Here is a 23882-nt window from a genome sequence, read left to right as displayed (position 1 = left end):
AGATTGAATCTGTCATCGAATTATTTGTTCACATCTGGTTTCTCTAGATTTTTTTGGTACATCTATGGTCCCTAAACTTTTGTTGATAATATTTTGTCGTGAAACCCCACTTATGTTGCTAACTATTTAAGATGACGTTGATTATATTTGTATTGGTAAACATTTTTACATTCGGACATCTACTTTAAATCTTTTAGTTGTTATTTAATGAAATTTTGATCTTTCATTTCTATTTATATTATGTTATAAAAAAGCTATATTATATTTTTGGGAATAAAATTACATGACACAACGATAATTTTAAAATAGCTAAATAATTTGTAATATTCAACTCCCCGAAGCATTATATCCACATGTAAGCCTTTCCTTGAACCTAGCCTTTGATTTTGATATTTGTCAAGATCAATAATTTTGAATAACCACCTAAACCAATTATTTACAAACCAATTGATTTTCGATTTTCTATAGGGGAAATTAAATATTCTTTTACCTTTTGTTTCTATCTAGTTAGGATTATGATATGCATAAATTTAATATCCTAATCCAATTTAAATTAAATTTAATGATACTTGTCATCATCCAAAATAAATAAATAAAAAGATTTTTTTTTCTTAAATTGATTATTATAAAAGTGCATCTTTTATTATATAACGAGTATTTTATAACTTGTGTAAAAGATAAATATGGTTGAGTTTTGTAGTATTTTTCAGACTTAATATTTTTAACCCTATCTTTTACCCAGAATATTTATTTATAAATTAATATTAAATATTTGAAAAAACCTCATTCACATACCTGTCAAACAACCATCCACTTTCTCTCTCCCTCACTAAAAACCTCTCCACTCTTCACTTCAGAGAAGCTCCCAAACAATGTCCCCTCCCTCTGCTTTCCCTCATTCACATAACTGTAATTTCCCTCCATGGCCACACCAAAATCTTCATTTCGCATCGCACCATCATCTTCTTCACAATTCCCTCCATGGACACCCTTCAAAATCCCATTAAAACCCTCCAAAATCCTCTGTTCTCGAAACCCTAATCCACCCTCTCCTCCAGCACCCATAAACCTAATCTCAATTCTTCGAGTAATACCCGATTGGGCCGATGCAATACAAGAGAGTCGTTTGAAACAGAAGAGGCAACTTTACAAATACGAAGATTGGGTTGAACACAGAAGCTCTTTGAGACATCTCAGGCATCTGCTGTCAAGTCTGAGTTCTAGGGTGGTTTTATCGTTAGTCCCACCGGTTATTGCCTTCACGACGGTGGCTGTGGTGGTTGCGAGTTACAACACGGCGGTGTTTTGGGATTTGTTGCCGGAATTTTTCCCGATTTTGAGGGCTTCTTCTTTGCCTTACCAGTTGACAGCTCCGGCGTTGGCGCTTTTGTTAGTTTTCAGGACGGAAGCTTCGTATTCAAGGTTTGAGGAAGGGAGGAAGGCTTGGACGAAGGTGATTTCAGGGACAAATGACTTCGCTCGACAAGTGATTGTTAGTGTGGAGACAGATTCTGTGTTAAAAACAGCGCTTTTGCAGTATATTCTGGCGTTCCCGATTGCTCTTAAGGTTTGTCATCTTTAAATCCAACAATAATGCTTCCAATTTAGAGATATCTGTGTGCTGACCTTTTGTAGTTAAATTCAATGCAGTGCCATTTGATTCATGGATCCGACATAGGAGGAGACCTCAAGAATCTTCTTGAGGATAATGATTTAGATCTAGTTCTGAGTTCAAATCATCGTCCACGTTGCATTATCCAATTCATCTCTCAAAGTCTCAAGTTGCTGAATTTGGAATCATCAACACTAACCACGCTAGTAAGTCTTTAAATGTTTCAAACTCGTAACTTTGAGCTCAGAAGTAAAATCTTGGTTGTGGATTACGTTTCAGGAATCAAAAGTTACGTGTTTCCATGAAGGAATTGGTGTTTGTGAACAAATCACAAGCATACCTATCCCTGTTTCCTACACTCGTTTGACTTCAAGATTTCTTGTTCTATGGCATCTCACCCTTCCAATAATTCTGTGGGACGATTGTCACTGGATTGTAGTCCCCGCTACTTTCATCAGCGCTGCTTCTCTATTCTGCATCGAAGAGGTTTGTTTTCCCTTAAAAGCCTTGACTTTTGAAATCAAACCCCCCATTTTCCAAACTTCAGTTTCTATACAAATTTTGTACCTTTTTCCAAAAGCTATTAAGAAAAAGATTGGGTTTGTAGTAAGCATTAGACGCATACCAATCTAGGTGTTGAATTGTACATACTACACATAGTATTACCATTTTTGTACTTTCAAAATCACTAGGTTTGACCTTTAAAGTCAAACTTAGCCTTGAAATTTGAGAAGCTTGTTTTTAATTTTTATATTTGTATTTGTAGGTGGGGGTTCTGATTGAAGAACCATTTCCGATGCTTGCTCTGGATGAGCTATGCAAACTGGTTTATGACAATGTTCAAGAAACATTAAAAAGTGAGAAAAAGATTCGAAAATTACTTAACACCAAAATTAAGGATGCTGTTTCTTCTAGAAAACACACAGCAAATGGGCACCCAGCTTCAGGAGGTGGACAAAGTATTTGGCCTAATAATTCCTCAAATAGTATAGACAATTGACGTATCTTTTATATTTACACGAGGAATGATATGTTTTAAAAGGCGATGTCTAATACTGTAGATGTTTATCTTCCATTATTATTGCATCTGTATATATAGCTATATCTGTTTATAGGAGAAACAAGTCCATAATTTCGTGTAATACATTAGCAAATTATTTAAAGTCGGATGCCAATAATCAAAAATCAAAAACCAATACAAACAAGATTGTTAAATCAACAATCACTTGTCAATTAAACTAGTCAACAAGTCATCCATTCGAGGTTATAATCTCCCAATTTCAATTTCTTGCATTTTGCAGAGTCTGATGCTTGTATCAAAAGTAACCCTCCAATATTACACTTTTGCCCACTATTTTGGGTTCAAACTTGTTCAAGCCTGCTTTTTGGCCAATCTTTATAGCCTCAAGGGAGGTAGCTTCTTTGTTCCCACCCCAAATTGGCAAAACTTCCACCACCAACTTCTGCACCAAATTTCCCTCGACCCCCTTCAAAATCTCCTCAAAGTCAACAATACCCCCTCTTAAATCCAGCAACACACTGCACAGTCCTTCACCTTTACAATGCTCCAAGATTGTCCCTAACTTCAATTCATCAAAAACCCGTGTCTCGATCCCCTTTTCAGATCCCACTCCTGTCTGTTGATCCGTGAATATGACCACCTTTGAAGCTGATTCTTCAATCTGAATCACTTGATTTGGATCTTTTGCAATTATAACTCGCAAAGGTTGGTTTGATTTGGGTTCTTTGGATTCAGGAACTGAATACTTTTTTAATGATTTTGAAGAAAGCACAACTGCATCGTGTTCTTGTAATAGCCTTGAGTAGTATCCACCAGCCTCCATGGATTCTTCCCCAAGATCATCTGAGAGACCACCATCGATAGTGAGAGAGTATCTGTATTTCATCAAGACATTGTTATGTACTTATTTGAATTGTTGCTTTTGTTTGTTTAATTGTTAAAACTGATGAATATTGTGAATATTGTTTGTTGTAGTGTAAGATTTTGTCTTATTCAGACTGTTTATTCGGTTAAGAAAACAAACTTTGTATATAGGATTTATCTAGTAAGCTATATATAGGTGTTTCTTTATGTTACATAAAGAGACATGAAAATGAGACTTATTTTCTCAAATACTCTTTGAAACATCACTTATCCATACAATACTTAACGACCTCAAAATAAAACTTACCTTAATGTAACAAAAGGGTTCCCAGTTTTCATTTGATGTATCCATGCCTCATTAAGCTTTTTGCAGAGTTCTTCTTCAACACCAACTGTTACATCAATTCCTGCATCTTGCAATTTAGCAACGCCCCTTGAGGCAACAATTGGATTTGGATCAACCATTCCCACCACCACCTTTTTCACTTTTGCTTTGATTAGTGCTTCAGAACATGGAGGAGTTCTTCCAAAGTGATTACATGGTTCTAAACTCACATATGCAGTTGAGTTCTCTGCCAATTCCCCAGCATCCCTTAAAGCAAAAACCTGTGAAATGGAATAAAAGAAGTAAGTCGTATATCATATATGTGAAAGTTAGAAGCAGAAATAGCAAATATTAAAGTAAGTACCTCAGCATGAGGTTGCCCAGCTTTGGGATGAAATCCTTCACCAATGATTTTCCCATCTTTAACGATAACACAACCAACCATGGGATTAGGGCTTGTATGCCCAATAGCTTTTCTAGCAAGCTCCACACATCTTCTTATATAAAATCCATCGTCATTATCTTTCTTATCATCTTCCCCTAGTGACGCTTCTTCACATGTACTCCCACCTAATCCAACGTGTCTCCTCATATTGTTTGATGAATCAGATACCCTTCTGGTTGAATTACATAGCCCGAATCTGTAATTCGAAAAGGATTGAACTTTAACAAACTGGGTTGAAGGTGGGTTAGGGTTTAAGCAGCGAAACGAAGATGAGGTTTTTGTGGGATTGAGATTATAATTTGAAATTGGAAGTGTTTGGGCATACATTATGAAAACCCCAACAGCAACAACTTGTGAATTTGAAGTCCAGGACGATGTCACCCGATTTAGAGATTAAAAAGGTTTTGAATCTCAAACTCGATAGTGCATTAGAAGTGAGTCAAGGTTGAAGATGGCCTAGTCCATGCCCTCAACAAATTCAAAGAAGAAGAAAAATAATAGATTATTTCTCGTGGCCTGGTTCATGCCCACAGCCCGGCTTTGCTCACCCAATTTTCTCTTACGATTTTCTGTGCTGCATTCAAGATATAAAATGGTGGATTAAATATTTTTTAGAATAAAATTAATTTCATTTTAATAAACTAAGATTATTTTAATCATTTTTTTAAAAGAAAAAGTTTCTATATTTTCATTTTCATTCTCAACTCTTTACTTATAAACTTTTTTGATTTTGTAATTAGCTACCATTAATCATCAATATCCAAATTTTAATTTAAAAATCTTGATGATTTGTAAGATTAAAATAACTTTTAAATAAATAATTATCTTTTAATATTTATAATTGTTTTTAATAGAGTAAAACATAAACATAAATTATATTTATTAAATAAATATTGGTTTACGTTGAAAAATTGGATTGTTTGGAAGATAGAGAAATTAGTATTTTTAATAGAAAAATTGGGTCGGATTGGATTGCTAATAATCAATTTAAAAATTAAATAATAATCAAACTTTCATACAATACTGTCTTTTATAGAATTTTAACTTTCATACAATAGGCTTTTTATGTAATTTATTTGAATATAGTTATGGAAAGCAAATATAGCCACACTAACATCAATTTTAGTTTGTATACAAATTTAGGCATTCTAAAAGTAATTTTCAACGTTTCAATGGTAGCTATGGAATAAAAAAGAAACAACTTTATTTATAAATACAAGCAATAGTCATCTAGTTAGATGAACTAATGCATTTCATATTCTCATACTCCACATCATATTTCACGTAACATATCATAATATATACCAACGCAATAAACTGACATGAAGAACATACAAAAGTATGCATATATACTGCATACATATACGTATATTTGTGTAAGTGTAACAAGTAACAACTCAGCTTTCATACGATGACAAAGCAAGAGCAAAACCTAATGCCCACCTTACTTTCTTCATTCTCCAAAATCTTCTCCAGTTCTGTTATTATGTCTTCAAACTTTGGCCTCACGTCAGGATTGCGGTGCCAACATCTTTTAAGAAGCCTGTCCCCATTTAAAAATAAAAATAAAAAACATAAATTAGAAAGAGTCAAATATTCTTTTCAAGATACTTTGACTTAATAAGTCAAATCTATAACTTTCAAGTTCATATATGACAAGATTTTTGTTAGGAATTCAACACCAACATCGTTCTATTGCTATACTTGTTTATAGTACTTGTTATGGGTGTTTAATCTATTTATCCGAATACATAAACATTTTAAAGATTCGTATCAATTTTTTAAGTTTATAAACTTTGTTTGACCTTAAAAAGCCAAATAACTCAATTTCAAAAGGGAGGGAGGAATCAAGACTTTTGGCTTCCGCATATGAATATTTAGTATATCTGTATATGTTATTAATTTAATGAGGAAACATGACTTAATCTGGTAAGCTATAGGAGTATTTACAAATATAGAAAGAACGACTTAATACATACAGAGTAAGTAACTTACATCCTTACAGGCTCCGGATACAAATATGAAGATAAAGGCGGCCTCGAGTCCTCGTATGCTCGTTTATCCGCCACATGCTCGGGTGGTTCTTCTCTATTTGATGGTCCTCCTTGAAACATCTAATCCCACATATAGATGCAACATTTTAATTTGAATTCTTTTAAGTTTTCAAGTCACATAACAAAAGCAAAAAAGTTGTCCAAATGTATCATTGATTAATTTTGTGTTTGAAGATTCAAAATCATTTTCAATTATTAGTCATTTCAAGATGATTTCAACTTTATTGTTCAAGTAACAAAAACTCAAACCAAATCTTGAATTCAAAGATTGACTAGTTTGACCATAAAAGTCGAAACATATATGAGAAGTGATCACTAGAACTTACTTCATGAACAATCAAAGCAAACGAGAAAACATCAACACTCTTGCCATAAGATTCTCGCCGATATACTTCAGGAGCCATATACCGATCTAAAAAAAAAGATCATAAAATCAATACGATTTCATGAAACTTTATTATTGCTTTTATTGTAATAAAAGTGGTACATTTTCATACATGATCCAGTTCCTCCAGTCATTTTGTAACCATAAACATCTTTCTCCTGTGCAATTTTGCTCAACCCAAAGTCTGTCACTTTAAGACGCCCCGCTTCATCTTGCAATACATTTCTAAAATATGAAGAAATCATCATTTCATTTCGGAAGTCTAAAACTTGAAGAAAAAAAAATCTTGACCCATTATTTGATTTTGACCTCCCTTGTTTTTTCTAACAACAATGAATGCATACATTACATATATACCTTGGGGTCAAATCCCTGTGTATTATAGCATGAGGTTTATGGTGATGAAGATAATTCATACCCCTGCACAATGTAACTCAAGTTTTCATATAAATTCTTCAATGACTCGAGAAAAGTTTGATGATAACATTGAAGATGAAATGAAATACCTTGCAATATCCAAAGCATAAGAGACAGCAGTCATCGAATCAAGTCTTCCTTTCTTCTTTAGAATGTCATACAAACTTCCCTACAAAATTCCAAATTATAAACAAATATCAAAGCCCATATATAAAAGAAAAGAACTGGAAAGGGTACTAATACAAATAGTCAAATACACATCATAAACAAAAAGACTAACATTTTTTAAATACTCAGTTAGGAATATCAAGCGATCCGAGTCTTTCAAGACACCAAGAAACTGCACTATGTTTGGGTGTCGCAACGTTTGCCATAACTCAAGTTCTTTCAAAAACGCTTTCCTGCAACATGTTTGACTTTCGAGGGTCAAACTCAAACGGACTAAATTCTCGATTCGAAAAGTACTAGGTTTGACTTTTGTTTGGTCAAAACTCACCTCACAGTTTCGCTTGATGCAATTGAAGACCGGATTGTTTTAGCAGCGACTTCTGTGCCACGCCATTTTACTTTATAAACTTCACCATACGCACCCTGCTGTCATGTGACATTGTTGACACGCGGGTTATGAAGTTCCTTTAATAAAAGATTGCTTCAAGATTTTATTTTTTTTCTTATAAAATATAAAGTATTTACTTCGCCAATAAGAATTGATTCCTTCATTCGAACTTCTGTGTAATGAATTTGGTAACACGGAGTTTGGGAATCGAGTCCAACCTATAGAAAAGATACTTTAAGTGAAATGAATTAATATTGAATTTGTAAAAGTAATAGGTTTGGCTTGAGGGTCAAACATAGATTACCGGATCAAGTCCTCCATGTGCCTCAAGGATTTTACATATTTCCAAGTGACCTAAGCTACGTGCATCCGAAAGTGGCTGCATACCAAAAGTGAATTTTAGATATATCTCTGTATCAGGCACACTATGTATCAGACACTTTTTGTAAAGTGTCTGATACATATTAAAAATATGAAAAATTACCGTGCGACCCCAACGGTCGGTAGAGTTGACATCAGCTCCTTTTTCAAGAAGTAAGAGAATGATTTCGGTGCATCCTTCACAAGCAGCTAAGTGAAGTGCTGTTCTTCTATCATAATCTCCTACATTCGGTTCTACTCCTTTTTCAAGCTCTTGCATCACTCCCCATTTGTTGCCTTTACCCGAACAATATAGAAGGCGATATGGCCCATCTGAGTCCGACTTTTGCACTTGCATTTGCTCCTACATGAATATGAAATTCATCAAACCTATGGAAAAAAAAACAGCAATGTATTTTCATTTATTTGTTTATTATAGCAACCTACTTTGATTTCTTTCTGTTATAGGATCATGCTTTGAAAAATCTATCCAATTATAGTATCTAAATACAAGGAAATTTTCAATTGCTATAATTAGGTAGATCTTTTAAAGTACCCGTCTCAATAAGATTTTTCCCCTAAATCTCCCAACTTGCACAAATTGTGGGTTTGCATACTCTTGTAGAATTAAACATTTCTTCAAACAAATAAGACATTTAAAAATCAACCAAAAAGTCAATATTGTGGACTTGCTTTGACTTTAATTGGTCAAACGAGTAACCATCAGAAATCCTAAAAAAATAGAATGTAGGAATGGATAAAAGCAAAAATGCTGTCTTGAATTATGCAAAATAGAGATCGACAATCTGATTAAATACTTCAAACAAATAAATTATTTGAACATATCATTTGGGATCCACAAAAATGAATTGCTTCACCACAAGATTCAAACTTTATCTCAACGCTTGATGACTTAGGAAATAAAATGATTATTACAAATACCCAGATCACATCTTTACCAAATTTTCACCAGAACACACGTTTTACAGTTCAATCACTTACATACACAAACACATATCATAAGTTGATAGATACTGAAATCAAATTAAAACACTAATAACTCACATAACTAGGTGATGATGAAGCATCCATGGCAACTCTGGTTCCAAGATTCTGTTGTTGAAGGTTGGAACGAAACTGTGTGACGATTTGCTATCAAGATTTATAAACCCACATAATTTTATGGCCGATGAGATTAAGGAATAGACAAATAAGAACAAATAAAATACTGATTTACCAAGAAATGGAAAAGGGTAAGAAGAAAAACATAGTGTGTTTCGCCATGGTTGATTGGTGGGGAACATTCTCACGAGCAAATGAAATTGATATTTTGGTGGGAAAATTGGGGGAGAATTTTGACGCAATTCGACTTTATTCTACGAACTTGGAATTAGAGATTCAATTAGCTGGCGTGTGGAATTGTTAAATTGAAATTCTATTTTATTAATTTCTTTTGTTAAAATTTATCATGTAGATGGATAAATATCAAATGATAATTTTACAAATCCTATCAAATATAACTAATTCGTTATCCTAAACTAAACCGCTTAATCTTAATTTTACGAATCCTATCAAATATAACTAATTCGTTATCCGATAAAATATTTTAGCAAGTATTTACTTCCTCATGTAAAAGCATCTCTCCGACTTTGATCAACGGTTTGAAAAATCCATAATAATGCAACATGGTCATCTTTCTCCGTTCTTTTTGTATTAATTATAAAGACATGTCCCAATTAATTAAAATAAACATTTAACCTCAATTGAATTCATACAACGAGAAAAAAATAAATAAAAAGGTCATAAAGAAAGAGACTTGCAGCTAATTACATCATCATCAGACGCCGGCAATTTAGGAACAGAAGTAGTAACCAACACCCCATCCACATTCGCCGCCTTATCCACATCAAAAACCACCGTGCTCAGCCCCTTTCCGACCACAAATATCTTCTTACCAATTCCAACAACCCGACAAGGTGGTCTAGTAAGTACAGCCGACAGCCTCCCAAAAGCTTCCCACTCCCTCTTATCTTTCCGCCACGTCATCACTCTAGTCCCTGAACTCTGATCCAACACGTACAGCGTGTCCTCCACTACAATAGCTGGGCCCCGCCACCCACACACCATGTCAGAATCTGCATGCTGCCACGTGCCATTTAATGGATCATACACCACTGCATAAACATGTGAAGACACAGCAGAAGAGCCACATTTTATATAGATTTTTCCGTTTAGGATTACAGAATCTTCTATTTCGGGAACAACGTTGGGATCCATGTGAGATGTCCATGTGTTTGTGTTGGAATCGAATGTGTCCCATGAATGCGGGTCGCTTGATTTTGACCCGAGTCCACCAATTGCATACATTTTGTCATCCATTGATTCACAAGCAAAATAACACCTGAATAAAAGTGTGTCGCTTTTATTGATAAAGAAATATTTACAAGTAAATTGCTATGAAAATAATACCTTGCAGTTGACAAAGGAGAAGATTCACTCCATGCATTCCTGCTAGCATCATATGAGTAAACTTCATCTGTAGCATCTTCAATCCACCCACATCCACCCAAAAAGTAAATATTTTTCCCCAAAACTTCAAATCCTACGCCTTTTCTTTTCAAACAATGAGGTGGAAGATCATGGATACGTTTCCAACCTTTTTTTGGTAGGTTTGGGTCTAACACATAACAACAAAGTTGCTCCATTTTGTCTTTACACAATGCATAAATCCAAGTTTCAGTCAAATTATGCTTTTCACGATAGGATTGCCATTGTTTACTGCAAACCAAATCACGCCATGTTCTTGAGACACATTTGAGAAGGGAATGATATCTACGAGGAATTCTTGCTAAACAGGTTACAGCAATGTCATCTGGGAGACCATTGATCAATGATGATTGTGTAGAAACAGTTTGATTTGATCCCTCTGATTCCCTTTGTAAAAGTTCCATATCTTGCAACAATTTAAATGCCTGTAACATACAATGAATGTCTAGATCATTGATCAATTTGAAGCCTAACTTGGTCACAGGCAAGTTTGTTTATATAGATCTATTCTATATAACACATAATTTTTTTGTATTTTACTTATGGAATTTCATTCAATTTACATCATACAAATTGAATCAATTTGCTTCAAGAGCAGAGAAAGTTTTGCAACAACAAAATTCATGTCCATTTCAAAATCATTAGATTACACCGATTTTGAGATAACATCAAGTACCATAACAGCATAATTGCAACGACACATTTTCGTGTCCTATCAAAATTCATTCGTTTCGTGGTGATATAACCTTAAATTTCATCCATTGGGGCTTAATATCTGCATCAATTGAATGAAAAACGCCTTTCAACCACAGGCATGTGTTCCAATTTAAGATCAGTGAAATGCAACGAGTATCTAGATCAGATTAAGTCCTAGGTTACAAAAACACGAATCGCAGTTGGATATGAACAAATTATATCAAAATGAGATAGAGATTAGAAAGCAAAACCTCACAATCAGGTGCGTCTTGACTTAGAACTGATCAATTCGGATTGATTCTTCCAAAATCCAGTTTTTCGGAACCCTGATCCCTTTTCTGATTATGTAAAAATGAAAACGGATCGATGAGTATTGGTACGTTAGGGTCACTTTTTGAGTTATACATTCCTGTGGGGTGAGAATGACACAAGCCATAAGATATTTAGGCTATTGTACTTTTTAATAAATTACACGAATCGTCCTGTCATATAAGTTTAATATGTCTTTAGTCCTTTAACTTTTTTTTTTTTTTTTTTTTCCGGATTGTTCCTGTGATGTTTTTTTATCGAGGTTTTGGTACCTGAAATGAATATATTTCCTTAGCTTTGTTCTTTTCTCATTTAAACTTTTAAAACAATTATTAATATTATTATTTTTTCCGATTTAAACTTTTTAAAACAATTATTAATATTATTATTTAAACAAATGGATCCCACCCACCTTTGAAACATCATGTCATATATTATTTTAAATAACCTTTATTAAATAATTTCAAAATATCTCTAGAGTTCTAAATTTTACAGGAAAAAACAGTCCCAAAATTTCAATCATCAAAATAGTAAATAAACTTCAAATTTAAGTGTGTGGAATACGATCCAATATTTAATTTCCAAATTTAGTTCAGAAAAACATGCGTTCGTAGACATTAAAATAACGGTTCAAATAAAAATAGTATTTCATACACAACGAATACTCTTCTAAATGTCAAATAGCTTCATAATCTTCTAAGCTTCTACAAACAACTATTAACCTAAAAAAGAATGTCAACATAGTGGATTAGATTTTAAGAAGCCTAGTGAGTACAACCCGATGATTAGTCTTATAAATAGTAGACAAATGAACACTCAATATATATACAAATGTATCAACTCGTACATCTTCAAAATCACAAAACAAAGGGTATAAATTCATACTTTAGGACAAAGGGTACATGAACTCATAAACCAAAGCAAAGGGTATAATAACTGGCAATCAAATTCAATCTTTTTTCCATTATCACATTATTAAATTGATTGTCATTCATGAAGCACTTTGAAAATACAACTATTTGTGATATTTTTGAATATTTGGTCACTTTCGTGGTTAGCTCTTTCTATATTATATTTATTACTTGTCATCAAAAAATCAAAATATGTAGTTTAACTTAACACAATACAAATGCAACAATGAAAGTTGTAATGAGAAGTTTTCGTTGATGTATAAGTAAAATTACCTATTTAAAAAATTATATTCAATCACATGTATGATGAAAATTACCATTTCCATAATATAGAAAAGGAACCTTCAAATACAAATACTAGCAATTCAAGAATTATAATTGCATACATTCGAGAACAATCAATCATCTTATCTTTTTGGTAACTATTATCTCCAGTCTTTGAACATGAGTTCATTTATCTGATCAATTCCAATATCAGAGTAAGGCTCAATGGGTCGATCATCTTCCTCCAACACAGGATCACAACACACTGGTTCTCTACTGTTTTCATCTGTCAAAAATATAATTACAAAATCATACGTTTTCTTTTACCAAATTTTGAAACTGACACAAAATATGCAACCACGTTTTAACCACAAAAACACGTTAACATGGTTAAAGATTTCATCTAAAGATTAACTCACCGAATATTGAGTTGAATGATGAAGGAGGTGGAGTTGCCATAAAATTGAGGCCAATGTAGAATATGAAGATTGTTGCAATGATCACCATGGCATAAGCAGGAAGTGCCAATGCCCAATACCTGAAAAGTTAAAAAAAAAAAGCACATTATATAAAATTTTGTAATAAGTTTAATGGAAAAAAGAAAAGGTAAGATTATTTATCTAGTGCACACTTACTTGCTAGGATAGTAGAAGATACCAATGGAATGTAACCAAGGATCAGGAACATATGCCCATACCATGAAAATAACTGTTGGAACAACAAAGCAACATAATATTAGGATTCTCTGAACATAAAATGAAGTGTACAGAAGGAAGAATACCTGTGGCAACAACAGTTGAAATGGCTCCTACAAACCCATAAACTTCAGAAGGGTTAGGACCATGGTCTCCTGAAACACCTACACCTGAAGCCCTTTTGTTGTCTGCTTCAAAAACAGAGAAAGTTGTTCCCCTATTTCTAGAATAACTAAGAGTCCTTCTAGGGCTATTGAAAGAACGTTGATCTTCCATTGCCTTTTATACCCGTTAGTTACAAATACCAAATATTCATTACTCCAAGACTCCAAGTGAAAAACTCTGAAACATCGTGTAAGCATAAATTTGGATAAGAATGCTGGAATATCGATATCAAAGAAATTCAATGATTTCTTCTGCTTAATTGGGTTACTTTGTTATCAGTGATAAGTAGGATGGAATTACAGTAAAAATTCATGGAGTGCGCATACAATTTAGAGATTCAAGAACAATATATTTGGAAATACAAAGGTTCTCCTACTTAAAATCTCCAAAGCAACATCAATTCGCATAAAAAACTGCTATACCTTTACCGAATAAGATTCAGGACTAAAGTTAAGTAAAATTAATGAAAGATTATGTTAATAATAGTAACAACTAATTATTGGATTAGGATAGGGCTTTTGCTAAGCAAATTTAATAGATATTGAGAGATGGAGACTTGCCATTCTAGAGTTTGGGAAAGTAACGACGCCAGCAATTGAGAGTTCTTGACGAGATTCGTCGTCGAAGACGATGGATACGTTGTTGGCGATCGATCGTTGAATTGCAATTTGGAATAGCGGTGAGTTCAGATGTTGATCTTGAGTTCCTTCGGTAGTTCGATACTCGATAATCAATTGGACTGTGAATAGATGGGTCTTAAAAGGCCCATGAATAGAGCAATGGCCCATTAATAAGAGTCCGCTATAATAAAAAGTCCAACCTCCCATATAAAACTTGAATTAGGGTTTCATTTTTCTTCAGCTGCATCGGTAAAACGCTACAGCTGGAGGGAAAAATTATACGGTTTGTTCCCTAACAATGGCTTACCCTTGCATTCATTGCACGAATTCATGCGTGTTTCAATGTAAACCTGATATGATATGTTTGTCGCAAATTTTGAGTTCTTTACATTTCGAGCTTTCTGAATGAATCGTATGTGTGTTTGGAGTGCTGTAAATTGCTTATCGCTTCGTTTTACTTTTACTTATCCCGCATCTTCTTATAGTTCCGAGATGCATTCCATGTTCTTATAAGCTTACTGGTGTTTACGAACTTATCGGCACGCATAAATTCGTTTATATCTTGTAATTAGCTTCATGTTTAGTAAGAATATATACTGCGCATTTTGATTGTAGTCTGAGGCTTGTAGGTTTTTCAGGACATATTGAATCAAAATTGCATAAGCTAAGTTGATGATCTGTTGTAAGTGTATGATGCTCTGTGCTGATATATATGTTTATATTTTCAGGTTCCAATGGCTCCAAAACAGCCAAATACAGGACTCTTTGTGGGTCTAAACAAAGGGCATGTTGTCACCAAGAAGGAGTTAGCACCTCGTCCTTCTGACAGAAAAGGGGTAAGTAACAAATCATGATATCTAATTTGTGTTGAGTTTCTTTTGGTTAACTAATGGTTGTGCTTCTATGCATTATATATAGAAAACAAGCAAGAGATCACACTTTGTGAGAAACCTTATCAGAGAGGTTGCTGGATTTGCTCCTTATGAGAAGAGAATCACTGAGCTTCTCAAGGTTGGAAAGGACAAACGTGCCCTCAAAGTGGCAAAGAGGAAGTTGGGGACCCACAAGAGAGCAAAGAAGAAGCGTGAGGAGATGTCCAGTGTTCTTCGCAAGATGAGGTAACTCCATTCTTTAAAGCTTTACAAATACTGATATTGACATAGTATGATGAATGTTTTTTTATTGAGTATGATATTTTTGTATTGCATTGCATTGGTTTTTGATTTGATATAATATTGGGTCTTCTTTTTGTAGGTCTGGTGGAGGTGCTGAGAAGAAAAAGTGAGATTGAAAAGATAAAGATTTGTCTTTTGAATAGAGTAGTGGTTTTGGTATTTATTGAAAAAACCTTCTTGTATTATCTTTTTTGGATTTGAAAAAACTCGTGGTTCACTTTCTATTTGCAAATTTTGATATACCAACAGATGTATCAGAACAGAAACTTTTTTATGCAAGATCGATCAATAGATGTCCTTAGATTTGTAGGAAGTATTATAATGAAGGTTTAAAAGTACGGAATTGTGCCTAGAGGCATTTACTTTAACCTCACTTGGTGGAATTACATATTATTTTTAAAGACTATAGTCGAACACCAAGAAAAAGTATATTGCCATTTAGTGTAGGCTTTAAAAAGAAACTAACAAAAAAACTGAAGTACATTGCTATGTAATGCATGTATGAAAAAGAAAGAAAAGGAAATTGCATCTTTAATGGTATTTTTCACCAATTTCTTTGTAATAAACTACATAACACATCCATAGACCATTTGCTTCATAATTCCATCTTTAAGAGCCTCTAATAGCCTTTTTGCATCATTATTCCATTTAGACTTTTTTTTCCACCCTTCTTTTACACCATCTGAACCTATAGACATGAGATGTGTCATCCAATGATCAAGAAACCTAGTAGACCTCTATTTCATAATGAGATATGTCGTCCAATGATCAAGAAACCTTGTAGACTTCTATTTCACTGGTTCATTTCAAACTTAATTGAAGTATAGACATGAGGTACATTAACATCAAAAGGGCCACAAAACACCAAGAGTTTCATCAATAACAAACATTAATATAAAAAATATCCAAATGGTAACATAAAACATCTAATAATCAAGCACAAAATTGACCACGAAATACTGAGAAACATAATAACATCGATTTTATAGAATTGAGCTTACAATTACAACTTGAAAAAAAAAATCATTCTAATAACTAATGACAAAGCTGATACATAAACTCACTAATTTCAGAAAAGAACAAAAAAAGTCGAACCAATTACCTATGGAGAGATCAGACGGCCCGGGTTGAGTGGCCGGAGAGAGGAGTTGTGTCAAGCAGCTCTATGCTAAAGAACAAAGGGAGAACAAGGAGAGAAGTGTCGTTTGTGTTACACCCTGTTCCTGAGTTCCATTAAAGGAGAGAAAAAGAAAATGAAGGGAAAGAAAAATAAAGTGCATTTTTCTGTTCCCGAGTTCGAGAGAAAGGAAATGATAACTTTTTTTTGTGTTCCCGAGTTGTAGGGAAAAGAAATAAAAACTAAAAGTGAACAATTATACATTTGTCACATTTTTACTACAATTTCAAATATATACCACACAATTATCTTGAAAACAAAATTATGCCTAATCTTTTTAGCCACCTGTTGCCTTGCCTGACTCTCGACATCTTTACTTTTTTTTTTCCACATGATTACTTATAAAAGAATCATTAACGCTTCAGTCATTATTAATCAAACTTCAAGTATGTTCTTCATTGGTATTACTTTTTTAAACAAAACCAATACAAAGTGGAAAAAAAAAGACATAAAAACCCAACATGCATAACCTAATACATAACATGAAGTATATATAAAGCATAACAAGAATATGACCGGTTAAAGACAAATCAATAAGAAACCAATTTGAAATCAAGAATAATCAAACAAATTCCAATGTATGAAGTCAAACCAAAAACCAAAAAGTATAAAGTAAAACAAATAATAAATCAAAAACTATCATCCTAAGTAAGTCATTTACTTGCACTCATCATTTTTTTTTCAACAATTTTTTTTTGTATTTTAAATGGAACTCTAAATAATGTCCCTGCACCAGCTTGATTTCGAGACAAAAACATGAAAGCTTCGGCTAATTTATCGGGTTCAAAATCCATCGACTTTAATGCTTTATAAATTTCATCACCAATATACACCTCATGATAAGAGTTTTCGAAGATTTTGTTACATTCCTTCTTATTAAAAACCACATCTTTAACTCCACTCATAATAACATTGTCGAACAATTCAGATTCAGCTTCAGGTTCAATTTCATGTTTCCTTCTTTTCCTTTTTTTGCACTACTTTGCATCGGTGAAAAGAATGTAGGAGATAATACTTGAACATCATCATCATCGCCATCATGATCAATTTTTCGTTCTTTCTGAAGTGTTATGTCATTTCTTTCCAGTAACTCATCAACTTCTTCGGTCGTTTCTACTTTGATATCTATATGTTCAATTGAGCATTCATCTTTTTCGGGATTTCAGCATGCACCCCCGAAGCTCTATCTCTTGCAAATAAAGCTATCATTTCATTGTATTTTGCAATTTTTTTTGCTCTTCAACAAAATTGCATCGGGCTTTGACTGTAACACACAATCCCAAATATAATTATTGGTAAGAAAAACAACATAAATGTATATAGAACTAAGTAAAATGCAATACGAAAACCAGGTGCGGGACCAGAAATTTTTGTCCGGAGTAACACAATTTTTTTTCTATAAAGAGTAAGGGTCAATCCAAAGATTTTTCATGCCCATGAAAAACTATGTTTGTTCTATATATGCTATATAAAGACAAGTTATGATGTGAAGGATCTTATTTCCTTAAAGCATGATGTTTTGTGAACCATGGTATAACGTTTTTACTTTCTTTGATGTTAAAGTTGAAATGGATCGAGTAAGATCAAAATTCTCAATGTTAAAGTGGTATTAGTGTTGGTACAACCTGCATCAGTTTTATATAGATAAGTCAAAAAAATTGATATGTAAAAAAACAAGAAAGAGTAAAAAAAAGGTATTTTACTTGATCAATCCATGGAAATAACCCTTCTTTTAGTTCATCAACATAGCAACATAGCGTGTTGTATGTTGTAGCTTTCTCCTTAAGGACACTAGTTTTGATCCATATTCTCTTATTTCCAATTGTGATGGTCTCAATGTTGCAATATCAAAAGCCATTTGTTACTCATCATAATTTCTAAACAGATGGATAATTATAAACTTTAATTTAATATGATTTTGCAATATAAAATAAAGTTCAATAAAAGAAAAAGAATAGAAGCATCCTTGAATCATGTAATAAGTTATAACTCTCTAAGATGCAAAAAGTAAAACATTTGTAAATTAAATATATAATCTAGCTATCACCCACGTAAGTCCACCTATTTAGCATCATCTTTGAACTTATATTTTTCAATAACCATTTCAACCAAACTAATACACTCCACGGATTTGGCACAAAGTACGAGATTATCTTTATAAGTCACATTCATGAGTATAAATTTCAGGTAAGGATGAACGAATATAATTTCCTTAAATTAATCAAATATTAATCATAATCATAAATCTACACCAAACACTCTGGAACGCTATGTAAGTCAAGGTAAGAAATCTAAAAACCTAGAACTATTGAATCAAATCAAGGTTACTTTCTAGATCTGACTTTAAATAGTAGTAATTAGGGTTACCTTCGATTACAAATTGGAGAAATTAGGTTTACCTTCATCTTCGTTTATTAAGGGCATCTTCATTTGATTCGTTCTCTCCACCCCTCTTCTTCTTCGATCAACCCCATTCCAGTCCCTAGGGCCCTGCCCCTTTCAGAGTAAGTCATAAGCATCGATTTTGTGAAGACGATGGAGATGACCAATAAGACCTAGGGATCGATTTCAGTCCCATGTCCCTTTACCTTTGACTTTGTGAAGACGAAGAAGACAAAGCAAAGATGGCTAGGATAAGGAGTAGCACAAACCGTAGCACCTTACATAATCACCGACGACATCCAAATTTTTTGATGGTTCTTAGACATATATGAGGGGTAGCACGGGCTACCCCTAGCAACTAGCTAGTTCTGTCACTGACGAAAACTTACATTAATCTGGTTAGACCACACTTCTTGATCTACTTCAATTAGCTGTGTTTCAGAATTCTAACCGAACCCACTCAATGAAGTTCCACGAAAAATGTCATACCATTATGAAAAACCCGATTTTAAAGTTTTCAAACGATTCTCTAAATGATTTTTTGTTAAACTCTTCCCAAACTTTGCATTAAGCTCCTCCACCATGTTAGTGTACGCTTGTGGGATGAATGTCACACTAATCCTTCTTCTATTATCTTGTTGTGTCAACATAGATTGAATAAAACAATAATCCATCCTATCTGTCCATTTTATTTGTTTTTTCTTACCAACTTGTTCTTCCTTGATCATCATCACCTGCGTAGCAACATAAATAAACGAACCATACATTGAAAACATAAAAAGTACATACTTAGAAACTATACAAGTATAAATAAATAGCATTTTCAAAAGATAAATAACACAAATAAAGTCAAACACTAACGATCCATACAAAATCAAATTGAAATTCTATAATGAAAAACTATTAGCTAAATTGACATATCTATCTCATGGTTTGGATTTGGTAAGTAATCAGCCCACATTTGATTTGCAATTAAGTTCCTCATTTGCTCTGCTGCAACATTACCCCCAAGTGTCTAACGATCCATACAAAATCAAATTGAAATGCTATAATGGAAAACTATTAGCTACGTTGACATATATATCTCATGGTTTAGATTTGGTAAGTAATCAGTCCACATTTGATTTGCAATTAAGTTCCTCATTTTCTCTGCCGCAACACTACCCTCATGTGTCTCTCTTAAATTATGTCAACACTTCCTCTCTTGGTTCACTTAACACCTCTTGTAGAACCTCATCTTCAATATTTTTTTGTCTCGATCTTCTTCTATCAAAAATTTATGTAAAATACAACATGCCAAGAAAATGTCTCATTGTGTTTCACAAGAATAAAAAGGTTCCCATGTACTTCTAATGATATGAAACCTTCTTTTTAGAATACCAAATGCCCGCTCTATAGTATTACGTAATGAAGCATGACGGAGATTAAACAAATATCTTGCATTCTCATGGGACCAAGCATAATACTCTTTCAAATGATATCTGGCACCTCTATATGGTGCCATTAGTGTAGTTGTATGAGGCAAACCAATGTCTACCAAACAATACCGGCCTACAAATAAGTCGTAATTAGTTATGTATTAAAAATCACATTGCATACAAGAGTACTTTTGGTATTAAAAATTACTTGTTGGATTACTAGTTTATCTTCTCTAATGAGTGCATACTTTAGTATCCTTATGTATAATGTTGTACCCTCCCGACCACTTAAAATGTACATAAACTTTTAAGTTCAACGTATAAGTAGCTAAGACATTTATTGTAGGGTATCCCTTGTGACCACAATATTTAGGGGCACATTTGTTAGGTATTTTGACATGGACATGTGTCCCATCAATTGCCCTATAAAATTCTTGAAGTAAGGATAAAATCGTTTTTTTCCTTTAATTTCTTTTTGTACAACATCACCTTTTGGTTGTTGAATATAACCACTTTCTAGTGATATAATTGCTCGGAGAACTTTATGGAAACACCTACTTGTAGTGGATTTAGAGTGACCGTACACCCAAGTGACAAATCAATTTCTAAAATTATTACCCACAATGTGCAAAAATCTTGCAACATGCTCTTCAACGGACATGCATTGAGTAGCTCGAAGACCACCATCATGTTGTAAGATAGTGCATAATTTCTTGAAGTCCTTCTCACTCGTACAAATAAGTTCATGGCATTGAACACCATTTGAAAGGTCGTGTAGCAACTGTTCACGTATACATCAACGTCTTAAACTAAGTTTTTTTAGAAGGTAATTTGGGACGGTTTGTGTTGGCAAGTGCACATTGTTTCAGAATAGCCATTGTTGTTATATGTACTCAAGGCTTAACATCGTCTCTTGATGGTTCCGACTGGATTGAGCTGTGTGATCACAACAATGAAGAAATAACGTTAATCGACGTCCGAGAGGTGGTCTCGGAACGAAGATCTGACGGTCTAGTTAGTATGAGTCTATGTGGGAGTATGGAACATGATCCCAACAGTATCCTTTGTCCCGTATGGGCCAACAGGACGTGCAGGAGTCCCATTGGTGGATATTGCACCACTAGTGGTCATTTGCTATAGGTGTGGAGGAGACAGAGGACAACGCTCTGAGTGTTACACTTGTCACTTTGGGAAATGATTAACTGTGTTTTGGCTTATTACAGACTGGAGATTATTATCTGTAATTAGACCTGGGTGCGCCAGAGCCAAGCATCAAGGTCCTAGTGTAAGACCACATGTAGCGCCCGCAGATTCGGGCTAGTCATTTTAGCAATAATAAGCGTTAAAAATGACATTTTTCATAGAATATTATTTAGCATAAATAATCTTAACCAAAGTTATAGTATATGTCACAAGGATTCCGTACATATAAAGAATGCTGAAATTTGACTTATAACTAAGAAGTTATGACCCATTGAAGTTTTGCGATTAAACCGAACCGGCTCTAAGTAACGTAAAATGTGATATTTTTGATAAACTACATTTTAGCCTTAGAAATCTAAACAAAAGTCATAGTATATGCTAACCCGAGAGTGTACATATAGAGAACGTCCAAATCTGACTTCGTTTGAGGTATTGATTTGCAATTAAGTTCCCCATTTTCTCTGCCCCAGTACTACCCTCATGTGTCTCTCTTAAATTATACCACACTTCCTCTCTTGGTTCACCTAACACCTCTTGTAGGACCTCATCTTCAAGATTTTTTTTTGTCTCTATCTTCTTCTATCAAAAAGCCAAGAAAATATCTCATTGTGTTTCACAAAAATAAAAAGGTGCCCATGTACTTCTAATGATATGAAACCTTCTATTTAGAATACCAAATGCTCATTCTATAGCATTACTGTGACATCCCCAAAATCTCGGCCAGAAAAGACCGATTTTCATTTATGCTTTAAAAATAAATTCAGAGTAAATCCTTTTGATTTGAAAGAGTTGCGGAATTTGTTCCCAAAAACAAAACATGATAAAACAATGTTTACCAAAGCATTTCATAAAAGAAATGTATTTTTCATTATATAATCAAAACTCGGGGTGTCATGTTCCGATATAGACCAACAAGCATAAACGATAACATTACAAGTCATTCAACAAATATTTACATATACAGACTTGTAAACAAAACAACTTGATGGTTCATCCATCTTACGCCCTTGCGCCACTTCCTGTAATACAAATAAAACTGAGTGGGTCAGGCTTGGGAGCCTGGTGAGCATATAGGGTTTTCAATCCACAATAAATAATTAAATTAATTATTATCAACCAACAATAACCCAGTTACCTATTCCCGTTATTCTCACTTTATGTCCCTAAAATAACTAACACAAGGGACCTAATCTAAGAATATTTTCATCGGGGTGACAACACATGCTGCGGGGTTTCCTCAGCAATATAAGTCAAATAAGGCAACCATGAGGGGGATGTAATACAGCGAATGAACACCCAAGTTCATTAACACCTACAGGTTATGAGCCTGCTAGCGTTCCACTAGACTGTCTAGAAAAGTTTGTGGTCGTCATCTAAATTCCGCTAGATGACTGGATCAAAACAACAACGAGGCCTCTCATCTGTTTATTACACACCAACTATCTACCCATGTTCTACCCAACATATTAGTAGATAAAAATATACATATTTTCAAAACCTGTATAGCATGCTTGATCAATACATTTTCCATATAACAGATGAGGCACACACACATAACACGTATTTCGTATAGAAATAATCAGATCTGTAAGATAGAAGAAAGTGAATATACATTCACACACATAACAACAAAATATACACATAACACGCATCTCGTATAAAATACTTCATAGTTATACGTTATGAGAAAGTAACAACGCATTCACATGTATAAACGATAATAAACTTAATACCCTCGAACCATACTTGTATTATTATTGCGTTTATGAAAGGTAGTATACACTCACTTGATCAGAAGATGATCGGACAGCACTACGACTTGCAGAAGTAGTAATCCACAGTAGATCTGGAAGATCTCCACAAAAATCGAACTTCTCGCGGGCAGAGCTTCGGCTCGGAAACCGCACTTCTCGGGATCTTCGGGATCTCAGGACTCGCTTCGGGACTCGGGAATGATACCGGGGCTTTGGGATATTTCTTGCACGAAAAACGATGCAAAAACGCGAGAAAACGGGAAGAAATGAGCAACTAAATCGGCTGCACTTGACTTCCTTTTATAGGGGCTGGATCTGCGATTTACGCGGGGCGTAACGGGGATAAGGCCGGTGACTCCCCCCCCCCCCCCCCCCCCCCCCCCCGATAATATCAGCGAATTTTTATTTAAATTAAATACCAAATTTATTAAATAAACTTCAAAAATTCATATCTTCCTCATACGAACTCCGTTTTCGACGCTCTTTATATCCACGCGTATGTGAGACTACGATCTACAACTTTCGTT

General features: G+C 34.0%; 6 protein-coding genes across 7 annotated transcripts; 2 read left to right on the top strand and 4 right to left on the bottom strand.

The window, feature by feature from the left end:
• The first annotated feature begins 794 nt into the window (after positions 1-794).
• Positions 795-2706, top strand: LOC145041717 (voltage-dependent chloride channel 1, chloroplastic-like). Its single transcript, XM_078989874.1, has 4 exons — positions 795-1567; positions 1651-1818; positions 1892-2098; positions 2379-2706. The coding sequence occupies exons 1-4, from the start codon at positions 923-925 to the stop codon at positions 2610-2612; spliced, it is 1254 nt and encodes a 417-aa protein (XP_078846000.1). The 5' UTR covers positions 795-922; the 3' UTR covers positions 2613-2706.
• Positions 2707-2737: 31 nt separating this feature from the next.
• Positions 2738-4832, bottom strand: PYRD (Cytidine/deoxycytidylate deaminase family protein). Its single transcript, XM_078989873.1, has 3 exons — positions 4187-4832; positions 3805-4103; positions 2738-3508 (listed from the first exon to the last, which is right to left on the bottom strand). The coding sequence occupies exons 1-3, from the start codon at positions 4592-4594 to the stop codon at positions 2929-2931; spliced, it is 1287 nt and encodes a 428-aa protein (XP_078845999.1). The 5' UTR covers positions 4595-4832; the 3' UTR covers positions 2738-2928.
• A 698-nt stretch (positions 4833-5530) lies between these two features.
• LOC145038456 (serine/threonine-protein kinase VIK-like) lies at positions 5531-9413 on the bottom strand. Of its 2 annotated transcripts, XM_078986815.1 has the most exons (13): positions 9277-9413; positions 9105-9191; positions 8164-8403; positions 7984-8058; positions 7817-7897; positions 7620-7717; positions 7404-7524; positions 7213-7292; positions 7064-7126; positions 6819-6931; positions 6648-6733; positions 6263-6381; positions 5531-5810 (listed from the first exon to the last, which is right to left on the bottom strand). In XM_078986815.1, exons 2-13 carry the CDS (start codon positions 9129-9131, stop codon positions 5672-5674), a joined length of 1242 nt encoding a protein of 413 aa, XP_078842941.1. In that variant the 5' UTR covers positions 9132-9191; positions 9277-9413; the 3' UTR covers positions 5531-5671. The 2 variants fall into 2 exon arrangements, with proteins under 2 accessions (XP_078842941.1, XP_078842942.1); XM_078986816.1 differs by having other exon boundaries at positions 7620-7714; positions 9105-9413.
• Positions 9414-9775: 362 nt separating this feature from the next.
• On the bottom strand, positions 9776-11711 carry SKIP4 (SKP1 interacting partner 4). The gene is made up of 3 exons (XM_078989872.1): positions 11534-11711; positions 10509-11011; positions 9776-10440 (listed from the first exon to the last, which is right to left on the bottom strand). The coding sequence occupies exons 2-3, from the start codon at positions 10988-10990 to the stop codon at positions 9840-9842; spliced, it is 1083 nt and encodes a 360-aa protein (XP_078845998.1). The 5' UTR covers positions 10991-11011; positions 11534-11711; the 3' UTR covers positions 9776-9839.
• A 1093-nt stretch (positions 11712-12804) lies between these two features.
• On the bottom strand, positions 12805-14351 carry LOC145041713 (phosphatidylinositol N-acetylglucosaminyltransferase subunit P-like). Its single transcript, XM_078989871.1, has 5 exons — positions 14187-14351; positions 13548-13803; positions 13402-13474; positions 13186-13304; positions 12805-13052 (listed from the first exon to the last, which is right to left on the bottom strand). Exons 2-5 carry the CDS (start codon positions 13735-13737, stop codon positions 12928-12930), a joined length of 507 nt encoding a protein of 168 aa, XP_078845997.1. The 5' UTR covers positions 13738-13803; positions 14187-14351; the 3' UTR covers positions 12805-12927.
• An 83-nt stretch (positions 14352-14434) lies between these two features.
• Positions 14435-15653, top strand: LOC145041712 (large ribosomal subunit protein eL36y-like). The gene is made up of 4 exons (XM_078989870.1): positions 14435-14529; positions 14975-15082; positions 15165-15364; positions 15501-15653. The coding sequence occupies exons 2-4, from the start codon at positions 14981-14983 to the stop codon at positions 15529-15531; spliced, it is 333 nt and encodes a 110-aa protein (XP_078845996.1). The 5' UTR covers positions 14435-14529; positions 14975-14980; the 3' UTR covers positions 15532-15653.
• Positions 15654-23882: the final 8229 nt, after the last annotated feature.

Source organism: Lactuca saligna, chromosome 4 (assembly GCF_052625555.1).
Source record: "Lactuca saligna cultivar CGN05327 chromosome 4, ASM5262555v1, whole genome shotgun sequence".
NCBI lineage: Eukaryota > Viridiplantae > Streptophyta > Magnoliopsida > Asterales > Asteraceae > Lactuca > Lactuca saligna.
The sequence above is the reverse complement of the archived record's forward strand: the minus strand, read 5'-3'. Positions and strand labels throughout refer to the sequence as shown.